Below are 20,224 nucleotides of genomic sequence, written 5' to 3'. Positions count from 1 at the left end.
GTCTCACATACTAAAATCACAACTGCTAGTTTACAAGGTAGGTCACATTTGTCCTCTCTGCAGCTAATGATACATTGCATCAATATCAGCATAGGACAGGTGTGTATATGAAAGTTTAGAGAGGGGAAGTAACAGTAGGTACACCTAAGACTAGAATTCCAATCTGTATGACTTCAAATGCCATAGTTATTTCCCTGATACCAGGGTATCTGGAAGGTTTGATAAATGTAGACTACCCTGCAAGCTAGACCAAAGATCCAGAGAAAGGCTGATGGCTGAGATATGACTGGGGTGCCAGGGGGTATGGGTGGGGGTGAGATTTAAGGAAGATGAGAAAGGAACTATTGAGCTGTACTTCTTGGATTCCTGAGTATCTGCTCCCAGAAGCACAGAAAAATGAAATTCATGCCAAAAGGGTTGAGCAAGACTTGGGAGAGTCCCTTGCTGCCCCCGGGCCTGAGTCCCTTTCCTAAGTATCTTCCATGGTAGGTAAGATCTCAAGGGCTTCAGTTATAATGAAAATATACCCTGTACCTACCCAAACATTCCTTCTGTTCACTGACAAAAGCTTCCATCTAGCCAAGCAAGCCTTCTTCCTTCCTCCCTTCTTTCCTCCACATATCTATGTTAATCCATTCATTCATTCATTCATCCATTTATTCACCAGGTACTTTCAGGTGTCTACTAAATGCAAAGGCCTGTGCTAAGTCCTAGATGTATGGAGATGAATGAGAAAACTGTCCCTGCCACTGAGGAGCTCGTGGTCTAGTCTGACATAGACAAGTAAACAGATAACTGCACACAGTGTGATAAGTTCCATAACAGAGAGATATACAAGGTGTTGGATGAGACCTATGGATGGAGTGATCAGCTCTGCCTGAAAGGAGTCAGGGAAGGTGAGGCCTGGGCTAGATTCAGAAGAAACAGTAAGAGTGTGCTAATCCCTCTGGAAGAGGGAAAGGACTTAGCCACTGTCAGGTCTTCCTACCTTAGTAGGACCCCCAAGTTACCAGGGGACCAGGAAGGGAAAAGGAAGATGAAGAAGACAAGCAATATATGGCTTAGATTTGAGATACAGAAGAGAAAGGGTAGGCTACAGAAAAGAAGCGCCCACAGAGAAAAGCACTGACAACTGAGTTAATTAAGTAGCTGAAATAGAAGAGGCAGAAACAGGATGCAACCTCTGAAAAGTCCCAAGTCCAGATCTGTCCTTGGCTGCAGCCTCAGAAGATGTGGCAGGATGAGCAGGGAGTGGAGAGGGAAAAAATGTCTAGGCTGTAAGCTCCCTGCTGACAAATCATAGTCTTCTGCCCACTTTGTCCCTGGAAAGGGAGTTGAACCTCCTTAAGGTACACACCAGGTGGCGCCACATGCATAGCTAAAAACAAATCAGAGGCGCCATTTCCTGGCCCCATCTCCGTCCCTTGCTGATTACCCTCCTTTCTAGTATTCTTCCATGACCCAACAGCATGAAATTACACCATTAGGGATTCAATTCTTCAATGAAATATTATCCTCTCTGAAAACAGCCTCTTTAGAAAAGCCTACGGTATATAGGGAGCTCCTTTAAAGTAGAATCAAAACTCACCCACTTTTATAGTCCTAACAGGATCTAGTAGAGATGAAGATCAATAACTACTGTTCGGTGCAGAAATGAGCAAATATATGTACAATGAAGCCTGGCCCCACTCCATCTCCTCTACAGAAGACTGAGCATCTTGAAGACAGCAATCAATTAGTCTCACAAGTAAGAAAATTAGTCAGCCTGACTGCAAGCCCTGGCTCTAAGTCCTGTGTGACTATGGACAAGTCTGTTCCCTGTACGAGGCCTATTCATTTTTAAATGTGAATCAAAATTCCTGCCTGCCTCAAAGAATTACCTTGAAACCCAAAGAAATCCTGACTGGAATGTGCATGTAAGCATTACATTTATTCACCCAAAACATCAGGAACTATAAAAAAGCTCTATGGTGGCTGGCAGTGAGGCCTGTTAAAGTAAGGAGGGACAAGGGGGCACGCAGGCTCTGAACACTGTCAGAGGAGGATACGTGTGTGTGCACTTGCGTAAGCCTGTCTCTGGGTATGTGCGTGCATTTGTTTCTCTAAGTGCCACAGTGGTCATTTAGCTCTGCACGCCTTGGGAAGCAGGGATAGCTGGGAGCTTAGTTTTATCCCCAAACTTGGAATGTCTCCTGCCCAGATTCTTTGCCTTTGGAACGAAAACAGTACATGTTTTTCAAATAAATGAAGCATGAGCACTGCTCAGACAGCAGCATCTAGCCCCCAGTTGGCAAAGGGCCCAGGAACAAGGGGCCCAGCAAAGTAGCCAGCTATCGGCTCAGAGATGAAACTTCTCTTGCCCCCTAGAAGCCCAGCCCATGGAAACGAATCTGATAAAGCTGCCTTTCCTGAGGCAGCACCCTGTCGGTTTAAAAAATTCCTAGCTCGCCACTTACTGATGTGTGATCCCAACCAAAGCACTCACTCTCTCTGAGCCTTCATTTCTTCCACTCTAACATAGGGAGAATAGTACCTACCTAATAGGGTTGTGGTGATTAAAAACAACTGCATTTAAGTACTGAACAATATCTAGCTCATAAGAAATGTTTTCCCCATCCCTCCAAACAAAGTAGTATCTATCATTAAAAAATAACAGAAAAGAGCCAGACTTCATTTCCTTTTAAATAGATTCCTGAAAAGACTTCCCAACTGGAGTCCCTGGGCTGTCAGAATAATTTTCTAAAAGACAGTCCTGAAGTAGGCCTCGCCTCTTCTCAAAAACGAAACAAAGAAAAAACCAAATACCTGTACTGACTCTACGGCTTTCTGCATGTTACTAGACTTCTCCATGTGAGTCTTAAGGAACTAGGAATCTGGCCCCACTCTATACATTCAAACTTAACTACCAGGACCTCGCTACTCATCTTTCAAGGCCACCTCCTCAGAGTCCACATCCACTCATCTCCTGCTTCTGTGACCCTCTAGTCCTCAGAGTTCTCATCCCATCAGCTGGCACCGCGGCACTGAACTGAGTGTGTGCTCACTGCTCCTTCTAATGTGTGAGCTGTGCAGCCCCAGGAGCAGTGAATCCCTTACAGTTCCCAGCACAGACCTGGTTCCTAGATGTCAGGAAGTACTTAGATCAACTGACTGATTGACTGCCTGGCACCTTCTTTTCACTGCTAGATTTTCTACAATAATTTTTAAGCCATGCTTTATCTAAACAGAATCCCAGACTATCAGAGCTGGAAGGCCTTTAGCTCATCCCCTTCATTTTGCTGATGAGGAAATAAGTCCTAGAAGGGAAAGGGATTTACCCAAAGTCATATAACAAGTAAGTACTTATGAGATTTAGATTCCATACAAGAAAGAACTAACGGAATTAAGACGACAGATTTGTGAGTTTTCTTTTAAACAGTGAAGAACAGCTAATTATGTCTGTTTCTAAAGGAAGGGAAGCTATCCAGAGGTAGGAGGAAGGACAGAATGTAGGATGTAGGATGACCGCTAATGAGCCATCCAACTGGGAAAGCTCAAGATAAGCTACACTTGGGGGCCAGCCCAGTGGTGCAGCAGTTAAGTGCACACATTCCGCTTTGGTGGCCCTGGGTTCGCCAGTTCGGATCCCGGGTGCGGACGTGGTACCGCTTGTCAAGCCATGCTGTGGTAGGTGTCCCACATATAAAGTAGAGGAAGATGGGCACGGATGTTAGCTCAGCGCCAGTCTTCCTCAGCAAAAGGAGGAGGATTGGCAGCAGATGTTAGCTCAGGGCTAATCTTCTTCTAAATAAATTAATTAATTAAAATTAAAATTAAAAAAACTTTAAAAATTTTAAAAAAAGATAAGCTACACTTGTCTCCCTTTGAAGCTCAGAGGGAGAAAAGATAGAAATAAGCTTCTGTCCTAGGGAGGAATACTTGCCCATGCAACTGGAATGGCAGGAACCTAGGTTCCCAATGCAGTTTTGGAAGGATGACCGTGCTGGTCAGCCACGTCAGCATGGTCTCTGAAGCTAAATGGCCCACATCCCAGGTGGAAACAAGAGGGTCCCAAGAGCTGGCTGCACCAGGGCTGTGGGGAAGGGGCAGGGCCTTACCTTTCCTGAAGGTCATGCAGACTCTGCTCAGCTCGGTGTAACCCCTCCAAATCCTTCATCATCTTCTTCATGTGCTCCTTGGAGTAACGGTTCTGGATATAGGCAAACCAGCAGCCGCCCACACCAATAACGATAGACACCACCAGCATGAAGTCCTTGAGGTGATTATGGCGGGTCACTGCCAGAGAGGAAGGGCATGGTGACTCAGGTTGCCCACTGCACACTTAGCCTTGCAGACTCCACTGCATCCCCTCCACCATGAAGCCTTCCCACTCAGAGGAATAAGTTTCTCTTCTTAGACACACACTTGCCACATACTTATAGTGTTACTTATAGTAAGCTCTGTGCGTATTTCTCTGCTAAGTCAAGGCCTAGTTTGGAAAAGATGAGAGGCCTTAGAGCAATACAGGGAGCTTATTAAATCATGCTTCCCTAATGTGCAGTGGGGAGAACCAGGACCTTCTCAAGAGATCCCAGCCATCTCTGGACTGCGAGAAGCCCATGGGCCCAGATGCAGTGGCTTCCGTCCTCCAGAGTAAGCCAAGCTAGGGAGCTAGAGTAGGTAGTAGGGGATGGCTGTAAATGGGATAAAGCAGTGTCGCTAGAGCTTCAGGTCTGGCAGTGGGACTGAGGTTACTGCAGGAGCTGGGTCTCCTGGACTGGTAGGCTATGCTAGGTTCAAGGTACAAAGCCCAGATCAGGTAAAGGTCTGCAAGTCTCATGTATGGAGGGCATTTCTAGGCTGTGGCTCAATCCAGAGACCAGGTAAAACAGGAGTAGCATCAAGAGATTGGTATATATGAGACATTACACATGCAGGAATAGAGGGGCAGATCCACCTCCAGAGAATGCCTGGTAGCAATTTGGTGAAGTGCCCCAGTCGCCAGCTGGGGTTCAAAGCAATGCTCAGTCTCCAGAGCAAAACTGAAAAGCTAAACAAGGAACACCACCACAAGATATGAGCAAAAGCCATGTCCTAAGAACTGAGTCAACCAGAAGAGGGCCACTCCTGGAGCCCGACATTATTCCTAGTATACCAGATCTGGGTGCTGAGCCACAGCACAGGAGACCTGAGCGAGGAGAAGAGGGCTGCCACTGTAGCCTCTGCCTGGCTTTATTAAACTTGGGCTCTCAGAGGAGCCCCAGATGTGGGAGTCAGGGAAGGAAGAAAAGAGCGAATGACCGCCTGTGCTCAGAAGGTTACCCTCAGCTTGGGGAGCAGGAGGCAAGACTGATAGGATTCCAGTGCCTAATAAGGACAAGGGGCTGATGGGAATCCAAAAGGACCCAGGTGGAGCCACCAAGTTGAGGCAGAGTCTAGACAGCAGGAAAAGACACAAGAAGCTGAGGCCCAGTTTGACAAGAAGGGTTATTTGCATAGCTTCTTATCGAAAGGCTGAGCAGCAGGACATGGGGATGGTGTGGGATCAAAGACAGATTAGCAAGTTCTCTTTCCATCTAAGGGAGAGGAGTTACTAGGTCTGGGATGGTAGCCACGTCCTTTACACATTTATGCCAGACTCTCATAGAGAAAACTGAGGGTCCTTTAGCGGCCATCCTCCAGCATCCAGGTAGGCCTACACTTCCAGCCGCCTTCAAGTCCTCACTCTCCTATCCTTCAGGTGCCAAGAAGAGAGATCTCTGTAGCATAGGGAGCTGCCTTTCTTTCTGGAATACACCTGCCTCTAACAGAGCCTCTACCAGAGGTTGGGGTACTCTTTCTCTCTCTTGTTTGTTAAGGACTTTTAATCTTGGCTTCCCAGGGTTTCTCAATTCCAACATCCCCTTTATATTCCTACCAAAAGTCAAACAAGACTCTAGTTCAAACAAGACTCCATGCAACCAGCACTCTCCCCCTTATCTCCAACACTTCAAAGTTCTTAAGGTGGGCATGCAGATAGAGCATCTATCTGTTCTATTCAGTCCCTTATTCTACCTTGTCCAGATGGATTTGTAACAAGACTCTACTTTTTTTCTAACTTCATATTCTCATCCAAGTCATGAATAAAAATACTGAGTGACCAGGGCCAAGGATAGGATCTAATAGTCACCCCTTCCTCTAAGGTAATACTGTCCTACCTATCAGTACCCTCTGGATCTCTTCAACCAGTTTTGATTCCACTTAAATATATAAGCATCCCCTCATACATCCCTCTGCCTTGTCAAACGCATAGCTGAAGTTCAGATATATTGCCTACCACATCCCATGAGCTACCAAGCTTGGTGGGGAGAAAGTGAGTCTAATCTGGATGATTTACTCTGTGGCCCCTAGTGATTATCATTGTCTATATGCTAGTTCTCAGCACAGCACAGACCAGCACACAGGAGGCACTCAATAAATATTTGTGAGGTTGAATCTTTACTGGTAAACCTCAAGTAAGATATGTCCCTCTCCTTAATCCACATAAGAAAGGAAGGGAAATAGAGAAAATATACTATATATCAGGCATTTATATTCATTATCTCTAATTCTCACAACTACTCTATAAGGTAGGTATTAGTATTCCCATTCTATAGACCAGAAAACCGAGGCTCCCTAGCGGCACTGACTTGCCAGAGTTCATAAAAAGTGACAGAGCTGGGATTCAAATCCAGATGTGCCTGACTGCATGGTCTTTCTGCTACAGCCCATCTTCTTACTACAGCTTTCACATTCATGGAGCAGGCATTGTTTCTGCTTTGTTGCAAACTTCTCTCACCATGGAGATGCCTATGTCTCCTGATCTAGCCTGAATGCGACTCTAAGAATTCAGCGGCCTAAGTTTTCCTCCCAGGCAACATCCTGGGAGCTGACTGTGGCACTGCCATCAGGACAGTGAAGACCCAAAGGTCAAAAGGCCAGGCCTTTAAGGTTAAACATAAGGCCTCATATAAAGAAATTCTTGTTCCATCAAAGGAAGTATCCTGCACTGAGTATCAGGAAGTTTGGATTCTATGCCCCAATGTGTTAAGAAATTGTCTTCCCCCATCTGGATCTCAGCATCCTCAGCTGTAGAATGCGTTATCACAGAATTACTAAAGAGATCAAATGTGTAGTTGTAGATGAAAGTGCTTTGAGGTGTTTTGGAAATATTCAGACGGACATATCCAGTAGGTAATGAAGCATGTAGATGTAGAGTTGGAGGAAGAGGCAGAAGCTGGAGAAGTAGAGGTGAGAATTGTCACGTCCCTTCAGTGGAGCTCTGGCTGAACCCCACAGTCCTAAGGGAATCCGTGATGGTTAATTTTATGTGTTAACTTGACTGGGCAAAGGGATGCTCAAACAGTTGGTAAAACATTATTTCTGGGTATGTCTGTGAGGTTGTCTTCATAAGAGATTGGTATTTGAACCGGTAGACTGAGTAAAGAAGATCATCTTCATTAATGTGAGTGGGCATCACCCAAACATCCTCAGGCCACTGAGGGCCAGAACAGAACCAAAAGGCAGAGGAAGGGCAGATTTGCTCTCTAAGCTTAAGTTGAGGCACCCATCTTCTCCTGCTCTCTTACATCAGTGCTCCTTGTTCTTGGGTCTTCAAACTCAGACAGGGACTTACACCATTGACCCTCTGTTTCTCTGGCCTTTGGACTCAGAATGAACTACACCACCAGCTTTCCTGGTTCTCTGGCTTGCAGATGGCATATCATGGGACTTCTTGGCCTCCCTCATCATGTAAGTCAATTCCTATAATAAATCTCCTCATATATATATATATATACACACACACACACACACACACACACACACACACACATCTCCTTTTGGTTCTGTTTCTCTGGAGAACCCTGAATAATACAGAATCTGTAAACCACTGTATCAGAAAAAGAGAGGAAAACAGGGAAACCAAGAGTCTACTCTAGGGGCTGGCCCGGTGGTACAGTGGTTAAGTTAGCACACTCCACTTCAGCGGCCCAGGGTTCACGGGTTCAGGTCCTGGGTGCAGACATACACTAGTCATCAAGCCATGCTATGGTGGCGAACTATATACAAAAAATAGATCAAGATTAGCACAGATGTTAGCTCAGCACCAATCTTCCTCAAGCGAAAAAAGAGGAGGATTGGCAACAGATGTTAGCCCAGGGCCAATCTTTCTCACACAAAAAATTAAAAGTTTACTCTATGCCTTACTAATGATGTATTTCTTCCCATCATAAGCCCATTCCCACTCTTTTTTTTTCTTAGAACATGTCGTTATTTTACTGATTTGTGCCATACAATCTAAGAAAAACAAGTCAGTTTGCTCCACCAAAGCAGTACCACCCAAGACCTTGCACCCCAAGAGCATCCCCACCCGAAATAAACACACAATGGAAACAAAAACCAAGTCATGTTATGCAAACTCAGCTTCGAAACAAATTTCTTATCCTTGCCCACTCTCATTATTGCCTGCCCTAACTGCCTGCTCCCCAAATTCTGAGACTGGGAAATACTTTTCCAGGAAGCCAGTAAAGAAAAGCTGGGCCATATCCCCTTACTGCCCCTACTGGGGAGGGGGCTGGAGAACTCTGTATTTGGTTTTGGTTTTGGTTTTTCCTATCTACCTTTATACCTGGATAGGGGAGGAAGAGAAGGAAGGGAAGTTGGTAAAAGAAAGGTGCCTAGTTTCTAACAGAAGCTGTGCCCACATTGGGGAGCACGCTGCCCTTCCTATGGCCCCTGCTCACATGCGCCCAGGGACACACAGCACTGCCTCCCCAGCAAGGCGGGCACCACTCTTCAGGGGTGATCAGACATGCCAGCTCCAGGGGTTGCAGAGTCACGTCTGGTCAGGGGTGCTCTCTATTCCCAGTCTTCAATTCCTACCACCTTCCAGGCTCATTACAGTCCATAGAGATCCTTCCATTCCTCCTCCCTTGATCTAGGATTCCCTGGTCAATCCACTCTTTGGACAGGTAAACATGGGTTATCTGTTGCTATATCTCAGGGACTGCCTTGTGTGTTTTTCGGCTTTCATGCCAGTCACTTTCTGGTAGTCTGTGAGTTCCTCAGGGCCAGGGCATAAGACTGATTTATCTCTGTAACCCCAAACTTAGTATACGGCCTGACCAGAGCAGGTACTCAGCAAAGGTGGAAAGGAGAGAAAAAAGGAAGAACGAAGGGAGATTTTAGCCAGAAAGGATAAAAAGAGCATGTGGAAGGCAAACACCAGCTTCTGGGGACAAGAAGAGTACAGCCAGCTATCTTGCACAGCGCCTGCACAAGCTCAGCTCTCAGAATCCACCTTGCACTCAGTGAACACAGCTAGGGCAGAGAGACCATGGAGGTTTCATGAGAGCAGATGTGGCTGACTAGGTGAACAGAGATAACCCAGAGAAGCTGGCTAGGACCTGGGGAGCCAGAGGGTGGCAGAATTCCCAGCCTGAGTATTGCACACAGATTTTAGCAAAACGAGGTCAATGCAATCAGGCCTGAGGCAAGGGAGGAGGGTATAAACAAAAGAGATGCTGACATGTTAACAGAGTCAGGGATAATGGAGAGAATTCACGGTACCAGTTAGCACTGAGAAAGTGAGCCTCTAATCATTATCACTTTCTGGAATCCCCTCTCCCAGGCTATTCTCTCTAGCCTCTTTAATGCCCACAATACCCTCCCCCTGGCAGATACAGATATTCAACCGTTACTGCCAAAATATGTGCTAGGAATTTCTTTTGTTATTTACATAGCCTTCTGTGCTGAGGTGTCTGTTTAACCTGTAAGAGCCATTCCTGGGCCCTCCTCCCTTCTGGTTATAGCCCAGAAAGTGCTTTAGCTGCCTCAGCTTTCCACAGACACTCCACAGGGAGCAGTTCTCCCCACAACCAAGCTGGGCCAGATTCTTCTCCCATCTCCCCGCAGTCCAGTCCTGTAGCTCTGGAGAAGCCAACCCTCCTTCTGTATAACTTCTAGCATACATTTCCTGGCACCTACTCCTCGCTGGGCCTTATGCTAACTGCTGATGACAGATAAACAAAGCTGTTTCTACCCTAAAGAGTTCCCAGTTTAAAGGGTAACAGACAGGGAAACAGACTGTTATAAAGAAAGCAGGTACAAAGGGCTGTGTGTTCCCAGAGGAGAGTAAGAGGAAAGGGTTCAGCATGCCTGGGAAGAGGCTAGACAGCCATTCTGGAGAAGGTGTGAGGGGTGAGGTGGAACATAAAAGAAAGGAGAAAGAGGGTAAGGATAGAGCTGACAGAGATCACAGCAAGCTTTGCCAGACAGGCAGCCACTCCTGCTTCCCAGGGATTTTTCCCCATTATCCGAGCCACTGAAGAAAGAAGACAGGAGTAGTCTTGTCTTTTCCTCTCCACAACTCCCCCCAACCCCAGCAATTACTCTGCAGGCCTCTCTCTGCACCCTTCTCAGTACTTCTGCTGAAAGCACAAAGGGCACCCCAGCCCTAGCCCAGGACTAACCACGGCAGGCATACACTCGAATAGAAGCCACTTTTATTTAGGGGAAATTGGGGCAGAGAGAACCCTTAGGAGTGTGCCCAAGGTCACAAAGCTACTGAGGGACAGAACCTGTTTGCTTGATTTCAACGCTGAAACTCTTTAATCTTGTTTGCTCTAACAGAAGTAGAGGGTGGGATAATATAGTAGAAAAGAGCACTGAAATAGAAGTTACAGACCCAGGTTTGAGTCATGGCTCAGCCACTTAAAAGCTGAATGACCTCTAAAAACTCACCTCATCTCTCGGAGCCTCAATTTCTTTGAGAAATTATGTGCAGAGGAGAAAAATCTCCCTCAATGAATGATCTGCTGCTGTAGTGAGACATCAGCTTAGGCCTCAAGCTAAACTCTGCCTTTGGGCCTTCGTCTCTCAGAGCATACCCAACACCTGACTACTGGCACTGTTAGGAGAGCCCCAGATGGGCCTGCAAGGCTAGAGGCAACTCTACAGGTGGAAAGGACTGTAAAGGGCCATGTGCTACTCTGCGGCCACATGGGGAGGGCTGAGACGTCTTCTACTGTCAGAAAATGGACCCTGAGGTGGCCCTGCGCTGAGCCAGTCTGATCCCTCTTTCCCCTTCCCAAGCTCTGAGGCTGCTGTGGGCAGATGGATCCAGCTCACTCAGCAGACACTCCTGGCTACTGCAAACAAACCTTTGATTTGAGGTTTCTCAAGCATCAGACCAATGGCAGGATTTTCATTAAGGCTGGGCAAGGTAGCCATGGCTGGCAGCTGTAACTAGCCCAGCTTCTCTGGGGTGTTTATCTGCTACATGGCTTATAAGGCCTGAGAATGACAGCCTTAAGAACTCATTCTGGGTGCAGAACACAGGTCAGAACCAGCACAGGCCATCACTCTAAGTCCTGCTTGGATGTTGGGCAGGGAACAGCACTGAGCTAGAGATACTAGTCCATGCTCAGATGGGGAAATAGAGCCTAGAGGGACACAGATTAAGGGATTCTTTGCAGGCACCCACCAGGCACATCCCCACTCTTGCAAAAGTCTCCTGGCAAAGAGCTTCCTAGTATTTTCCTCAGATTCCAGCTGGCAATTTTCAAAATTTTTCTTTAACAAGCATCAGTAGGAAAGTATAAAAACAATATTTACCATCAGGACAGCTGCTGGATTCCAAAATCTTAGCTCCCAGGAGTACACCCAGCTCCATCTGAGTCTTTGAATGAGAAAGCCAGCAGGAGCCTTAATAACCAAAGCCCATTTTACAGATGAGAAAACCTAAACCTAGGCAGGAGAATTGAATTGCCAAAGGTCACGTGAGAAGGCAAAGGCCAAACTTCTGAGTTTACTTTCCTAAAAGTACAGGATACAGACAGTAGTAGGAAGGAACAAACCTCCTGTCTTTAACACAGGACCCTTATCAACCAGAGACGTTCCCCAAAAAATCATGGAATGTTGTGGCTGAAAGGAATCATAAGAATCCTTCAGCTCAACTGTTTCATGATACAAACCAGAAAACACACCCTGAGAAAGTAACCTACACAAAGTCACATGGCGAGTGGCCACTGTGAGAAGAGACTGAGGTGTGATTTCCTAAACTTTATAAGAAGTAGTCTAAATGGAAATCCAGGGATACAAAAAATCAAGCTGTAGATGATGATGATGATGATTGAGATATAATTCACATATCCTAAAATTCTCTCTTTTAAAGGTACAGTTAAGTGGTTTTAGCATATACAAGGTTGTACAACTATTAGCACAATTAATTTTAGAACATTACCCCAAAAAGAAATCTCATATCCATTAGCAATCACTTCCCAGTTCCCACTCCCTCCAGCCCCTGCCAACTGTGCATCTGCATTCTGTCTCTATGGATTATCTATTCTAGATATTTCATATAAATGAGATCATACAGTATGTGACCATTTATGTCTGGCTTCTTTCTACTTAGCATAATATCTTCAAGGTTTATCCATGTTGCAGCATATATCAGAACTTCACTCTTTTTTATGGCTGAATAATATCCCATTATATTTATATACCACAACTTATTTACCCAGTCACACACTGATGGACATTTGGGTTGTTTCCACCTTTTGGCTACTGTGAATAACACTGCAAAGAACACGCGTACATGTACTTGTTTGAGTACTTGGTTTTCAATTCTTTGGGTACATTCCTAGGCGTGGAATTGCTGGGTCATAGGGTAATTCTACGTATAATTTTTTGAGGAACGACCAGACTGTCTTCCGCAGTAGCTGAACTGTTTTACATTATCACTAGAAATGTACAAGGGTTCTAATTTCTCTACACTCTCGCCAACACTTGTTATTTTCCTTTTTTTGTTTGTTTTTATTGTAGCTATCCTAGTGGGTATGAAGTGTCTTCTTAGCTCTAGTACCTCTGTTCTGCCCATCTCAGAAACAGAGTTTTCTGCTGACCTCTGATCTCCCTCAAGTTAGGTCACATGCATCCTATAAGCTATATGAAATGAGCCTAGGAGAAAATACCCATGTCCTGGTATCACTATAACCTGCTTCATGCCCTTGCTGGCTCTGACCTCCTGGATCCAGTATCATATACCCCGGATTATGGTTCACAGGCTCTCCAGTCCTAGTTGATTTTTCCAGATAGAATCCTTGTCTATTTTAACTGGCAGTTTCTCATGCGGCCGTTCAGATATGTGTATAAGTCCTATTTTGATACAGAACACATAACAGTCTGGTAAGACATCTCAGAAGACTAAGGAAGACTTTCAGGCTGCTGAAGGCCTCACCTTCCTGGAGGGATGACAGAGGACAGCCTTTACAAAAGTAGCCTAGCTTTTACTGCTGGGTTTTATTCTTCTGGTATAAACGTTCTTGCTGGTGTATACAAAGAAAGGGATGTAAGTTGCTAATGAGGAGAATTTAATAAGGCCACTTTCCATCTTTCAAGACTTATCTCAAGAATTATCTTCTCCATAAAGCTTCTTGAACTCCAAACGAAAACTCCTCCCTTCTCTGTGCTCCCAACTAAACTCTGGGAAGACTTACATGATAGCTATAATACTGTTGGCCATTTACTCTATTTGTTGACATGCCCATCTCCATTTAGATGGAACTTCTTGAGAGCAGGGACCCTGTCATTTATACTGGTACACAGTAGATGCTCAATAAATGTTAATGAATGAATAAAAGGCCATTGTTCAGTACAGAGAGTGGGCCTCACACAAAGAGTAAGGCATTCATTGTGTCCTTTATTTAAAACTTACAAATGAATGCTAAGAAAAGTGTGCCCTAGCACTGAAAAAAAAAAAGGCAGCAAAGGAGGTGGGAACAGTCTTCTCCCATGTTGCTCTGTTTTACACTTTCAAAAGGCATAGACCTTCTGGAAAAGGCAAAACTATAGAGACAGTAAAAAATATCAGTGATTGCCAGGGACTGGGGGAGAGGGAGGGATAAATAGGTGGAGCACAGAAGATCTCTAGGGCAGTGAACTATTTATTCTGTATGAATAATGTGCTATAATAGTGGTGTATACATCTCATTGCACATTTGTCCAAACCCATACACTACACAACACCAAAGTAAACCCTAATAAACTACGGACCCTGGGTGATGATGATGTGCCAACATAGGTTCATCAATCGTAACAAATGTGACACCCTGGTTGGGGATGTTAATAATGGGGGAGGCTATGGATGTATGTGGGCAGGAAGTATATGGGAAATCTCTGCACCTTCCACTCAATTTTGATGTGAACCTAAAACTACTCTAAAATATAAAGTCTATTAAAAATTTTAAAAACTAAAAAGTTATAGACACACTTGTATTGAGACATCAGCTTGGGCACTTGTCAAGCCAAATGCACAGATGGGGAAATGTTATACTGCCTCTGACCCTGCCTGCCAGCTGCTTCTCTGGACTGGTTCTTGGCTCTATAGCATTCTGCTGCTGGCATCCTCAACTGATGCCAATAGCTCCCAAAGGGCCAGGAATGGATGCTAAGAGCCTATTTGGTTAAGGCTAATTTTCCAAGAAATTTTACTACATTGCGGGGTGGGGAGGACAGTAAGGAACATTGGCACAGAGCCGACATGTGTTGCCAATCTTCCTCTTTTTGCTTGAGGAACATTGTCCCTGAGCTAACATCTCTGCCAATCTTCCTCTCTTGTATGTGGGACACCACCACAACATGCCTTGATGACCAGGGTGTAGGTCTGAGCCCGGGATCCGAACCCACAAACTTTGGGCCGCCAAAGTGGAATGTGCGAATTTAACCACTATACCACCAGGCCAGCCCCAGAAATCTTACTACTTTTGTAAATTCACTTAGGATAAGAAAAAGGATGTCAGGGTTGGCTGTCTCCACCTTGCAGATCTTCAGGAACTGAAGCACCTAGTTCTCTTAACTAACCCCTGGCTGAGAGATCACCCGTCCTCAGGCCTGAGTGTCTTTCTATGCCTTCAGTGAAAGCCCACTTAGTCCTTTTTAGTTGTCCAAGGACACAAGATGTTCAGCAATCAGTTCATATGCTCTGCATATCCACAGCTTCAGCAGGGAACAGCTAAATAGCTTTCAGCCCCTTATGGGTTACCTGTTATCCCTGAGCACACCTTTTACATTTTAGCTTTTTTTATTCCTGCTCAGGTTGTTTCCTCCACCTAGAATGCCCTCTCCTGCCACCTCCATGGACTAAAGCTCTACTCACACTCAAAGGCAGAGGTCACATGCCACCTCATCTATCGGTTGCCTTCCCTATCTCTCCTCTGGATCTTACAAGCACTGTGTACCTCTCTAGAACATTCATTTTATCCCTTTAGGGCAGAATATGATTCACCCAGGTCTTCCTACAGCATCTAGCATAGCAACTTGCACAAAGCAGATATTTCCTTAATGTGTTTAATGAAAAGATGCTGATATCTAGCTGGACTAAAATGCAAGACCATTTCATATCTCAACACCAGTGGAAAAACTAGAGGCACTGCCTTGCAGGTGTGCCTAGAAGACCTAAGACCTCAGTCTAGGCACTCCAACAGCCTTGGGTTCCATGGTACAACAGCAGCTCTTCTCTCCACAGGACTCACAGAGAGGAGGCCCGAAGAGTACTGTGTCCAGGGCCTTCAACTGAAGCTTCTGCCGATGGCTCCGGTCTGTCATCTTCAACACAGTCCCTGTCATGGTGGTGTTGGTTACTGCAAGCCTGTTGAGGCAAAGAAGAAGGGGTCAGTTCCCTGCCAACAAAGCCAGGAAGCATCCTGGTAGGATTACCCACCTCCTCCAGGAACACGTCCATGACTTCTAGCTCTTGGTGATTGCTCCCCTCTGCACTCTAGAACACAGTCTATGCCAGTGGATCTCAAAGTATACAGGGACACATAGTATTTACCAAGAATTTGTTCACCCTTCTCCCCATGTCCACCATCTCCTGAGCATCCTACTCTCTAAGGATTATCCATCTGTGACCATTCTCACACCCAACCCAATTTTCTATTGTGCTTCTCTTTCAAGGGATTATCCGCTATACATCTGTACCTACAGTCCCACTATTTGTAAATGCATTCTCCTGTCCAGCCCAGGTCAAAATGTCCCACCGCAGGACCCAGCGATACTGGGAACCTCTGAATTTTCTTAATCCTATCCCAAATAAACAAATTTAATATCCATTAAATATAAACCTGCTGATGACAAACATTGCATTAGTCTTGTTAGCTTGTATTGAGTCACTGTAGTTTACTCTCGATCAAATTACTGTAATTTTTTATGACCTTCAACTATACTGTTAATGATAACTCTAATAAGAGAGGACCTGTAAACAAGAAAATGACCTAGGAAAAATTGGACTTTGTTTCTCCTGCTGGAACACAGTGGATATAAGAGAAGAGGGGTATAAGATATGAAAGGTTGAAAAACCACCGTTCTGGGTCCCACAAGCGAGTATTTACTACTATACTACTCTGTAAGGTTAGTGCTCTTTTCTGATGTGTAGCTTTGTTTCCCTAGGTAGAAAAGAAGCGTCTGACATCACAGTGTGTAATTTATATTCTGCCTGGGCATGCAGGAGCAGGTACTTCCTTCTCTAGCCCTGGAAAGCAATCCAGACCACCTACAAGAGAGGCAGTGAGACACTGTGTTAGGGTTGGGGGGGTCACGAGATCTAGTTTCTGATCCCAGCTCTATCAGTGACTCACTTGTTCCATCATAAGTTGCTTGGTCCCTCCCCTGGGGCCTCAGTTTCCTTCTGTATAAACTTATGTATGACCAAATGCTCCCTACAAGCCTGGGAGTTCTTAGGGCTCCTCTTTAGAACACTTCTACCAGGTGTACTAGCCTTCATCTAACTGATCAAAATAAGTGTTATCTTTTCTATAGCCTATTTGTCAAAGAAACCTATGAACTGGAACGTTATGTACTTCTAAGCAATGAGAGAAATGAGAGAGGAGCTAACATTGACTAAGCAACTACTGTGGATCTCGTACTGTTCTGACACTTTACATACAATACCTCATTTAGTCCTCACCACTTTACAAACCCAATTCTGTTATTAGCTCCACTTTACAGATAAGAAAACTGAGACTAATAGTTAAGAGTAACTTGCCCAAAGTCACATAGCAAGTGAGTGGCAAAGCCAGGAAATGAACCCAAATCTGCTAGATTCTCCTCGTTATACCATGCTGCTTAGTGATGGCCTAGAACCATCTTCACTCCATCCTACACCCATGCACTGAAGGCTCCATGCTTCCTGCTGTCACTAAGCTGCCACAGGTTGGCTTCCTCTATTCCTGAACCCAGCTTGGCTGGGTCTGGTCTTGGATCTAATCCTAGCCACACGAGGGCTAAGTGAGCCCATGACCTGAGAACTGACTTCATATTCATCACTTTACAGTTTTAATCCAAGCCATGGCCATCCTCAAGATGGAATGGTCCAGGGATCCACAAGGCAATACTGCTATTTCTATGGGTAATGAGAAAGAAACCTAAATCCTTGAGCTTCATGATCAACCATCTTTTCAATTGCCTGTCTCTTCCATTAAACATGGAGTTCCTCAAAACAGATGTGAGGTCTAATGCATCTCTTTGTTCTCAGGGCCCAGGACAGAGCATAGCACATGGTAGGTGCTTGGTAAAGTTTTGTTAAATAGAACTAAACTGAGTATTTCCAGGAACCCTATCTTTAACTACGTAGGGTAAGAGGAAGGGGCAGTGAAAAAAGCAGGGCACTTAGAACCAGGCAGACCTGGGTTCAAATCCAAGCTCTGCCACTTCCCAGCTTGGATAAATCATAAAATATTTGAAATTGAGTTTGCACACTCAAAAGTTGGGATAGTAATTTCTTCCTCCCAGAAATGTGAGAATCAACTGAAATAATAGGAAAGCACTCTACAAAGGGATGTACAAACATTAAGATTATTACTCTTTCCAGAGTAGGGAGAAGCTGTGAAGAGGAGGCTGCAGGCAGCAGAGGAGGGAACAGCCAGCTCAGCTAGGCCTGGACAGCAGTGCCTGGTAGCTCTGTGGCTGGAGACTGCAATGTGTGAGCATTCCAACAGCTTCACCTTCCCCTTTCCCCTTTGCTGAAGCTCATAACCAGATGCACCTACATAATAAGATGACAGATTATACATAATCAGCACTTACCAGAGAGTAAGCCCTTTGAAGGTAAGGGCAGGTTGTTGTCATCTTTATCCTCAGCACCCAGCACAAGTGCTTGGCACAGAGCGAGTACCCAGTAAATATTTGTTAAATGAATAAGTAAATGGATTAATGACTGAATGACATATGGCACTAGTTTGACATAACAAGAAGTCCAAGCCTACTCCATCCCCTCCCCACTTCCACCCCAAGCCCTAGTATATTGTGCCTGTAAAGAAGGCAGAGTTAGGATACAACAGCCTTGGGAAGTCATTCCAGGGAGAAGGTTGGGGCCCACTGCAGTCAGCCCCTACCTCTGCACCATTTCTTTAAAGTAGATAAACTGTATATGGATAATTCAGGGGAGACTAAAAGAGCCCTGAGGCTCCTGGGCAATAAAAGAGGCAGCTGCTGAGGGGACAGCAAAAGAAAAGAGAAACACCACAAGCTTTGAAGTCTACCCAGATCTAGGTTCAAATTATAGTTTTGTCTCTAACTAACCATGTGACCTTGGATAAGTTACTTAGCCAGTTTCATCATCTATATACAATAATACCTACCTTACAGGATTGATGTAAGAATTAATGAGATACTGTATATAAAGCATTGAGTAAAGTGCCTGGCATGTACTAAGCACTCGATAAACGGCAGCTATTTGTACCATTCCCAGGATTGATAGAATTATTAAATAAGAGAATGGATGTGAAGTGCCCATCATACTTCACAGCAAGTGCACAACAGATGTAAGAAGGGGAGAGGTCTATGGACTCTGCCCAGGACAGAGTGGAATCTCACCTAACTGGCCAGAGCAACCTGAAGGCAGGCCGACCCCAGCCTATTCCCTGCACCTCCACATGAGAGAACCCAGTCTTCTCCTGACCTTGGCATAGCATGGCCACTGAGCTGCAGTTTCCGGAAGGTCTCCTCATACTGAGGCAGCTCCACATATGTGATCAGCCACTGCACCACCTCATCCACGGTCCAGTTGTATACTGTGGGAAGAGACAAGCAAAACCATGACTCCAGAATGCCAAGCACTGCTTGCACTTACTGTCACAGTCACACTGACCTTAATATTTATCACGTCTGTATGTTTAGCATCTCTCTCTCCAATAAAATCCTAAGTACGAATGGAGTGTATATTGTACTTTTTGTTTGACCTATAGGGAATGGACTTGCTCTTCTACTATGCTGGATTCCAGAATGAAATAATCCTGAATCATAACTTTAATAATAACATTACTACTACTAACAGAAGTCATCATTTACATAGCACTTACTATATGAGAGGCATTGTTTTAATTTTAAGTACCTGACATATATTAAATCACTAATCTTCACAACTACTATGTGAAGGATATATCTTAGTTTATCCCTATTTTACAGATGAAGAAACTGAGGCACAGCAAGGTTATATAACTTTCCAAAGTTACCCAGCTAGGCACTGGTAAAGCCAACATTTGGACTCAAGCAGTCTGGCTCCACAACCCTTGCTCTAAGCCATTATGTTTTAGATACAGAGACAGATCTGCTACCTGAAGTTGCTACCTGAAGTTGCTAGAAGCTTTCATTCAGAGGCAAATTTGAGCCAAGAGATGGATCCAGCTGACACCAATTAAGCCCTGAGTCAAATCACACCTGTAGACAGCTCTGTTCATAGATTTTACAGTTTTGTGCAACAAGTAGATTTCCCTTTCTGCTTATATCAGATTGAAAAGGTTTTCTGTCACGACAAGAGCCAATTCTAATGGAAACGACTACTGAGTGATCATTCACAACAAAGCAAATCACATCATCACCATATGTGGACCAGTGTAGCTATCTGTTCCTCAATATTATAATGGTGTGATTTTTCTTGAAATAAATAATCATAAAAATAATTCTTTTAAAACAATTTTAATATTTGTGTGGTGTTTGATAAATTTATCTCCATACTTTGTCAAGAGTCAACAATAAAGGAATAGGAGTGGACTTAATACACAAGGAATATGTTTGAGCCAAGTGAAGGTCAAATGACATCTTGATGTATTATATAAACCAAAGTTTCATAGTATCTTGAACAGAGAAAAAATGTTAGGAGGACTGAGTCATCAAATGGCAGCCAGTAATACAGGCATGCTGAACTTAAAGAGCTTGAGAGAAATTGACT

General features: G+C 44.6%; 1 protein-coding gene across 17 annotated transcripts in view; it reads right to left on the bottom strand.

The window, feature by feature from the left end:
- STIM1 (stromal interaction molecule 1) overlaps nt 1–20,224 on the bottom strand; it is a 172,991-nt gene that overhangs the window by 18,597 nt on the left and 134,170 nt on the right. For all 17 annotated transcript variants that reach the window (XM_008531558.2, XM_008531557.2, XM_008531554.2 and 14 more), the window contains 3 exons: nt 18,956–19,067; nt 15,531–15,646; nt 4,098–4,275 (listed from right to left, as the gene is read on the bottom strand). In XM_008531558.2, coding sequence (XP_008529780.2) covers nt 4,098–4,275; nt 15,531–15,646; nt 18,956–19,067 — 406 coding nt within the window. The remainder of the gene's footprint in view (nt 1–4,097; nt 4,276–15,530; nt 15,647–18,955; nt 19,068–20,224) is intronic.

Source organism: Equus przewalskii, chromosome 6 (assembly GCF_037783145.1).
Source record: "Equus przewalskii isolate Varuska chromosome 6, EquPr2, whole genome shotgun sequence".
Taxonomy (NCBI): Eukaryota; Metazoa; Chordata; class Mammalia; order Perissodactyla; family Equidae; genus Equus; species Equus przewalskii.
Note: the sequence above shows the minus strand (reverse complement) of the source record. Positions and strands in the feature narration are given on the sequence as shown.